The sequence below is a fragment of the Microplitis demolitor genome, chromosome 9 (assembly GCF_026212275.2).
Source record: "Microplitis demolitor isolate Queensland-Clemson2020A chromosome 9, iyMicDemo2.1a, whole genome shotgun sequence".
In the NCBI taxonomy this organism is placed as follows: domain Eukaryota; kingdom Metazoa; phylum Arthropoda; class Insecta; order Hymenoptera; family Braconidae; genus Microplitis; species Microplitis demolitor.
This window is the reverse complement of record NC_068553.1, coordinates 10796129-10804946: the sequence shown is the minus strand read 5'-3', so window position 1 is coordinate 10804946 and position 8818 is coordinate 10796129. Positions and strand designations below refer to the sequence as shown.

The following is an 8818-nucleotide window of genomic DNA, read 5'->3' as shown; positions in this document are numbered from 1 at the left end:
ATAATCTAATGGTGCCTGTTCGCCGGTTATTGTACAACGACGACTGTAAGTTGTACCTCTGAGTTAATTCATTGGCGTGTAACTTTGCTTTTCCCGCGTTGATGGCCATTTGCAAGCGCGTGAATATCACAGAGTTGATGATTATTTATTGATAAAACTTTTGCAAGCATATGAGGAAATGAGTAGTGATCGAGCCCAGTGGATGTTAAACTTTGATCGCAAATATTTATTATTCTTTTAATACCGGATATTAATTCTGGAAATATTTTGGTATAATTATTATTTTATGTCACGTGGTAAATGATAGTTTTGTTGCGACCAAAACATATGCGACTGGGTTTTCGATAGTCATATATATATATATATATATATATATATATATATATATATATATATATATATATATATATATATATATATATATATATATATATATATATATATATATATATATATATATATATATATATATATATATATATATATATATATATATATATATATATATATATATATATATATATATATATATATATATATATATATATATATATATATATATATATATATTACAGTTGCTGAGTTATTAGTTAATATTACTTTGAGTTATTATTATTATTATTAATTTTCTGGTGTGAATTATTATTTAATTATCACGTGAGAGTGATACCAAGATATAAATATCATTCATAATTATTTTATCGAAGAGTGCTACTTATCTTCATTATTTGAGTATAGGATAATATTGTTTTGTAAAGAGCGTAACATTCGCCAGTGGAACTGACTGGGAATCCTTACTGGGAATAATTTAAATTCCTAATGAGAGTATTTTAGTTAACAATTTCTATGGTCACATGCGAGTAATGAAATAATTTATAATTGTTCCAGTATTATACTGTGAGTGTCTCAGTTGATTATATTTAGATATTTTTTTTTGTTTATATTCACGTGCGAGTGAGCCTATTAATTATTAATATTTATATATTTTTGTTACGATAATCACAGGCGAGTGATGATACTTTGTGATATAATGTAAGCTATTTTGCGGCTAATACATTTATTGTTTTATACAGTATTATTATTATTCGAATAATTTTATATGCGCATACTATTATTATTTTTTTTGTAAGTGATTTACTATTATTTTTTTTCGATATTATTTATGTGAGTGTGCGATATATATTTGACTGATGAATTTATTAATTAATTGATAATTAAATGCAAATGGTCAGCAACCCGGTAATATTCAATTTTATTATTTCAATTACTGCTGTTTCTTGCTATCCTATTCCTAAATCTGAAAATCGCTATCCTGTTATGTATTTTTATTTTCATTTTCATTTCTCTCCGTTGTTTATTTTAGAGTTAATTTTGTTCGTGGGGCACACGAACTGGCGCCCAACTAGGTTGTCTAACCCAGCCTGAGCAGAGCTGCGAGTCCAGGGAGATTCAGGAGATCTCCAGGTGGGACATTTTGGTTTTGTTATTATTTTATTTTCAGTTTCTACCAACGGAGAGCCATAACGGCTATTGAGCGCCAACCACACTTCGCCGTGGGACGCGTGAAATAGAAGAGAACGTTATAGTGTTAAATGGAGATTTTGAGATTATTGTTGTTAAATAAGAATTGCAAATTCACTAATAACCTACATGGATTTGGAATGATGTACCCCGGACCACTCCCTCTCTCCATAAACCTACACACTGAGCGACATCATGAGATACGGTAACTCTGTTTTTAGTTTCCCAGTCTCTGTGTTGTTTTTGCTTATAAATTCTTAGCATTTTTGTTAAGTTTAGTTTTAGTTTTAGTTTGCGTGGTTTTGGTGATAATTCCATAGATCAAAAATTATCTAATTATCATGAATTTACTGGTTTGGTGATTTCAGTGATAAAAATTACCTGGCGCCCTGTTAGTGTTGAGACAGGAGGCTAAAGGCAGAGAACGAAGTTGTAGCGCAAAATTTAGCATATTAACGTATGCATAGATTTTAGCGTTATAATAAATATGGATATATATAATATTTAATACTACACGATAGTCAATTTATTTTTACAAAATATGTAAGGTTATGATACTTACTTATTAATCTTAAGTACTTTTTAATCTAAAAACTACACTAATGTTACATTCATTTATTGATACCTCACAACACCTACAAATTGAAGAATGTGATGAGACAAATTAGATGATTTACATAAGTTAGTTTCTTTGCTACGAAATTTCTGTGAGAAATTTCTTATTAACCTGTTTAGATCTTGTAAGCGTGAGAAATTCTCTTATCAGACCCAATAAATAATCATACATATATATTTTTATTATAGTGGTGCGAAGTTGACATAAATACTATAATTATTTCCTTTTTTCATTTAAAAATTTCACATAGTAATATTATGGATGCTAGCGCACTTTAACTAATTATGATACTCCATCTTGGTTAAACGCAGATAAAAACTTTTTTAATCAGTGAGCCGGTAGTTAGATGTAAACAATTATTTAATCAAGTTGCAAGAATCGAAACAGCTATTCGATATTTAATAATCGATTTAATCAAAAGAATTTTTATATTATATTAATGCGTAAAATTATTGAAATGAAAGTTTAATTTTTTATTAAATTAGGAAAATTTTATTCTGTTATTCACGTAAAAAAATAAATAGAACTGGCTATCATTTGATTTAATTTTGCAAAAAAACGATGTTTAAAAATCGTTGTTAAAAAAAAGTATCGATTTTTTTCAGTTGATCGAAAGGCCTACAATCGGTTAAAAAAAATCGACAGTCGAAACGAAAACATCGATTGTTCGATTAATCGATTTCGATTGGGCATCACTACTAGTGGCTTCTATGTAAGATAGTAATGAGAAAAATTAGATCTATTCAAATTCATTATACAGATATTATTATAAACAGTAAGTACTGGTGAAAATAATATTTGGATACATTATAAAATGAATTTCAATGAAAATTCCACAAAAAAAGATTCAAAAGTGAAACGGAAAATTTATAAAGAATACAGTTACTTCAGTAGCAGTTCAACGATACCATTAAGGACCAAGCAACATTGGGCAGCAAAAAGAAAAAAGTAATTTCAATATTTTATCAAAATTTAATGCTATGTTTGCATGTAATCTATCAGTTACACATTTTCAATCATAAATTAATAAAAAGACTTTTTTTTTAGCTGTTGTGAAAGTGATGATCTTTGTGATACTCCCGTATCTACTGCATCACCAAATTGGAGCTTAAAAGAGGTTAGGTGATTTTTGATATCATTTTTTTTGTTGTAGGTATAATCTAATAAAAGCCGCTTTCTATATTATTTATTAATTATTTTTCTTCAGTTCTCCGATAATGGTGTGATTCATGAAATTAAAATAAGTAATGTATGTATTGACAGTGCTCCAAATTGTATCACTGTACTCAATGACAACGAAGAGACTACTAATGTTAATGAAACAGCATTTCAATTAAATGCTAATTTACTTGAAGAACACAGTTTGCCTGTAAGTCAATATTTACCACTTCATTTTTCGACGGGACCAAGCTGCAGTACAAATATCGTTGATAACAGGTCATATTCTATTGATGATTTGATTGTCACATTGACTTGTTTGTCTATAAAATTACGTCATAAATTGACATATACTGAAGATCTTGCCCGCGGAATGTCAATTTTAAATGATTCAGTGGTCGTTAAAGCATCCAAGTATCATTGGAAAAATATTGTAAATACTTTCTCTGATCCAGTTACAATCCACCATCTTTGTCTGGACTGTAGTTTATAATTGGGAGAGCAAAAAAACAAAAAAGACTTTAACATAAATGAAGATAACTGAAAATAAATATGATACAATTCATTGTGATAACTGTGATAAAGATATCAACGCAAAATTTAATCATATATATGGAAATATTTTTTTATATTTTTCTTTAAGATATCAACTTGAACAATTGTTTGAAAATTCAGATCTATATTACAATTAGAGCAACATCGAGAAAAAATGAATAAGTATGCACTCGAAGACATCAGTTATGGTAAAGAATACACAAAAAAAATCAAAAAAGGTATGATAAGTATTACTTTTAACACAGACGGTGTTCCTGTATGTGATAGCTCCATTTGTTTTGCATATCCAATATTATATTCTATTAACGAACTACATCCATTGCAACGAACAAAAAATGTGCTCCAAACAGCTATTTGGTTTGGAACGGGAAGCCCAAATTCGCTTCAAGAATTTTTTAAGCCTTTTGTCTCCGAAGCTGAAGATTTATACCAGAAAGCTTTCGAGTACAATGTCTGAGGTCAAAATTTTCAGAAAAAATGTTGTGTTCTATTGAGTATAAACAACGTTCTAGTTCGCCCAAAACTTCGCAACTCAATGCAATTTAACGGAAAATATGGATGCGGTTTGTGCCTTAATCCTGGAAAAAAAATTGAGAAGGGATTAGGTGGCGTGCGGATTTATCCAATTGAATCGAATAATGCTCATGGTGAGGGATTAAGAACAAATATTGCGACAATCGAACATGCTAAATTAAAAGAGAAAAATGTTAAAGGCGAATCAATAATACCTGAAATACCGAGATTTGACATAATACTCGGCATCGACGTGGATTGGATGCATTGAGTTGCATTAGGAGTTTGTCGTCAATCCGCACAGCTATGCTTTGATTCTTCAAACCATGAAAAAGATTTTTACTTGCGTTTATCTATTAAAACAGTCAACAAGCTCCTTTTATCTATCAAACCAACTATGGACATGTCGAGAACCACTCGTGAAATGAGTGACTGTTCTCATTGGAAAGCTCATAAGCGGGTTGCTTTTTTACAATTTTATAGTCTTCCAATATTAAAAGCTGTTGCCAAAAAACAAGTATATTAACCACTGGGCACTTCTCTTCGATGGTATATTACTTCTTACACAATCATCTATTATGCGATCTGATATCCATTTTGCTCATACTTGCTTAATAGATTTTATAACTGGCGTGAAAGATTTATATGGAGAAGAAGCATTAACTTTCAATGTGCATTCACTCGCTCACCTGTCTAAGAGTGTCGAAAATTGGGATCCACTTTGGGGACATGGAGCTTTTATTTTTGAAAATTTCAATCAAGAAATTTTAGCTGAAGTGCAAAGTTCTCGTGGTGTTTCTCATCAAATTTATGATATGTTCCGTACAAAATGTGTTTTATTTAAGCTAAGAAAAAATCTATCATAAGATTTAACTTACTCACAGAGAAAATTTATAGATGAACTTCTAGGCATTGAAAGTCGCTTGAAATGTCAACAAGTAATTGATAATGTTCCATTATTAGGAGAACCACGTGATCTTCAGTTAACTCAGGAGCAATATCTTACCTTTCAACGACAACATATTTATTTAAATAGAAAAGTAGTTGTGCAACATTATGATCGAGCTGTTGTTAATCATCAAGTTTTACACAGTAATCTTCATGAAAAATGTAAAAAGAGGAATAATCGTTATGTCAGACTGTCGAATGATAAAATGTTCGAAACCGAATTATTTGCATTAGTCGAATTAACTGATAAAACACATTGCTATGCAATTGGTTGGTATTTCTCGAAACTACAGCTGCCATTCATTTCTGGAAGACAATTAAAACATATGCGTATGTAAGAAGGACGGATTAATTATTTAGCTTATCGAACAGAAATTATCGAATGAGTTACAATGCTTCTAATCCAAAATACATAAAACTACGTGGCGTGTATACATCCTAATCGGTTTGATGTATTTAATTAAATGATTTTAATGATTTGTATACATATTTTTTTAAAAATATATATAAATTTGGAAAACTTGAAAATTTATCCAAACCCCCAAAAGATCCAATTTTATTTCCAAATTATGTTTATATCAATGTTATAGCTGATTTAAATATCAACTACTGCAACGATTATTGTGTTCACGAAGTTTATGTAAACATCATGTAAATCACCCACTACTGGAAAATTATATAATTTTATGAATAAATATATTTTATGATATATAAATATAAGAAAGTCTATGTGAATATTTACAAATATTTAATTTTATAATGTTTGTTCTCTACATAATTTTTTGACTAATTGTTGATTATATTATCACCTTATATTTATGCGAATTTTGCAATCATTTTATTTATCGAATATGCATGTCTTCCTTTTTTTTTTCTTTTTCATATTATTTCTTTCTTCTATCAACACCTTTACACGGTTGCATTTTTAACTCGCAAATATTGCAGCCATATTTACCGTTAAAATTTTTAATATTTTGAATACTCGCCCTTGTTGGAGCGTCGGCAATTATTATAAGAGCAACTACTTTGGAGTTCATTAGTTGTCCAGCTTTTAGATGAGTTCAGTTAATACCATCATCGTAGCATTTTTTTAATTTCGAGCAAAAGGACTCGAGATAAGTATTCATGGTAGGTTTTAGTTCATTATCGTACCAGAGATCAATAACCATGAGATATGACTCCCTTAAAGACTCTGGTTGTTCTGCTATGGTGAACATTAGTGGCCACTGTTGGCTTTTAGAACTTTTTACAAGAGAAATCCCATCGGTATTAAGCATAAGCGTTAAATTATGTTGCTTTCTATTTCTTTGTAAATTAACTCGTAAGTATTCACTACCATCTATTATATCAACAATCACTTTTTTTTGTCGATGTGATGATGATATAAGCATCAGTTTTTCAGCTAAATTTCGTTTTTCAAACGTACACTGTATTTGATCAGAAATATCAATTTCAAAGAAAAAAGAAATATTTTCGTTGTTTTCATTACAAGAGTAATATTTTTTAACTGAAGAATCATCACCATTATATGATAAATACTTCTTGCAATAATAATATTTAATTATATTGAATGAAGGTACTACACTGTTTACGGTTTGAAATACTTGGTCAGGTGAGGCCATCGGTAGAGTCGGACTACCGGGGATAACCCCCTGAGCATTTAATTAAAAAAGAAATGATAATAATAATAAACTACTGTGTGTAATATATTACAAATATAAAAAAAACAATCTATTTTGTGGTAAATAGCTCAGATTGATTAGACTATTGCATTAAATACTTGATGCAAATTAAATTAATTTCAAAACTGAATATTTTCATTATTCTCATTTCCATATTCCTAAAAATAATCCAGATGTTGATCGACATCCGACATTTTTTAAAATAAAAATTCTATAATCTTTGAAAAAATTTTTTTTTGTAATTGATAACAACACTACTGTTTATTTTTTCGGAATTAGGACGGTTACTATTTCAGTGTAGTAAAAAAAAAAATTATCTTCGTTATAATTCATAAATAAAATTTTAAATTATTTCTGGGGTATATATTAAAACGAAACTAAAAAGTTTTTTCGATTTACCTGACTTCTTTTGAAATCTACACTAGTACTTGTTAATTTCTGTCTATTTTCAATTCTTATTGCTGGAATTATTGCATATATGGCATATTTAAAATAAAAAATTATGTAACTTTTGAAACAGATGATTGTTTTTTAATTGTTTTATTGGTCTGTAACTAATTGGGACTCATAGAGAATGTTTTGCCATATTTGAAAATCTAGTTATACTCTCTGTAAGACCAATATGTTTCGAGTTATTGATTGTCAAAGCCAAAATGGACTATTTTGCTTTGATCAATGATCATTCAGTGTCAAATCATCGGAGAGACTTTTTGAGGTTGGTAAAGTGAAGGACATAAAATTTCCCCAGAGTCATAAGGTCAAATTATCAAAAAAAATTTCGTAAGGTATATAGACCTTTTTGAAGACGAACGAAAATTTTTTTTGCGTCGGTTTTGTTAGTATTGCTGTGGAACCATGCACGATAAGAAAATTTAAAGTCTAAATCTGAAAACAAGAAACTTAAAGCTACAATTTGCATCTTTTATTTTTATTCTAAGACCATTTTTTACCGAGTTACAGTATATCGAAAGTCACTAAAACATTCGGAATTTTTTTTTTGTATCCCTCAATTTTTGTTACCAGTGCATTTTGTTTTTATTATCGTCAAAGTTTTAAAGTCAAGAATGTAGACTACAAATATCAAAAATAATCAAAAATATTAATTTCGATGAAATCAGTAATCAAGTAAATTATATTGATATAAAGCAGCTATCGTAATGCATAAACATCTGACCAGGTAGTATCTCAGATTTTATTGTCTTCAGATGTGTGTACATAATGAATAAGTCTGCCGTGATCAATATAAGTTTTAAAGACCATAAGAAATAAAATGAATAATATCAGATATGGTCAATTACTTTCGAAAAAGTTTTTTTTTCAAAACTGTCGGCCACAATGTTAAACGCGCGGTAATTGTCTGCCATTACTATTTTCCGTTAATAATAATAATAATCATATATTTTCAAATTTCAGAACGGCAGACATATCGGTGACACGCGTTAATATCCCCGGACAAAATATCCCCGACAAAATATCCACGACAAAATATCCCCCGACATAATATCCCCGCGACAAAATATCCCCGCGACAAAATATCTCCAGACAAAACATCTCAGGATAAAATGTCTTCATGACAAAATATATTTTGACAAAATATCCCTATCGTTGAATAATTAATGAAGTAATGTGTGAAAAAAGGGCACAATGTTATTGCAAGTGGGTGCATTCAGATATTTTTGTATTTACACCCCCACAAGATGCCTGAAAAAAGGGCACGTACTATTACACGCATTTATGTTAACATATTTTTGTGATTACACACACCCAAAACCTGTAAAAAAAATGGCACAATACCATATTCCAAACTTGTGTTATTTTCTATTTA

At 29.4% G+C, this 8818-nt stretch overlaps 1 protein-coding gene across 2 annotated transcripts; it reads left to right on the top strand.

The window, feature by feature from the left end:
• The first annotated feature begins 606 nt into the window (after positions 1–606).
• On the top strand, positions 607–3881 carry LOC103578239 (hypothetical protein). 2 transcript variants are annotated; one of them, XM_008559244.2, is made up of 4 exons: positions 607–897; positions 2743–3085; positions 3185–3254; positions 3345–3881. In XM_008559244.2, the coding sequence occupies exons 2-4, from the start codon at positions 2952–2954 to the stop codon at positions 3786–3788; spliced, it is 648 nt and encodes a 215-aa protein (XP_008557466.1). In that variant the 5' UTR covers positions 607–897; positions 2743–2951; the 3' UTR covers positions 3789–3881. The 2 variants fall into 2 exon arrangements, with proteins under 2 accessions (XP_008557466.1, XP_053597833.1); XM_053741858.1 differs by lacking the exon at positions 607–897 and adding an exon at positions 1096–1239.
• Positions 3882–8818: the final 4937 nt, after the last annotated feature.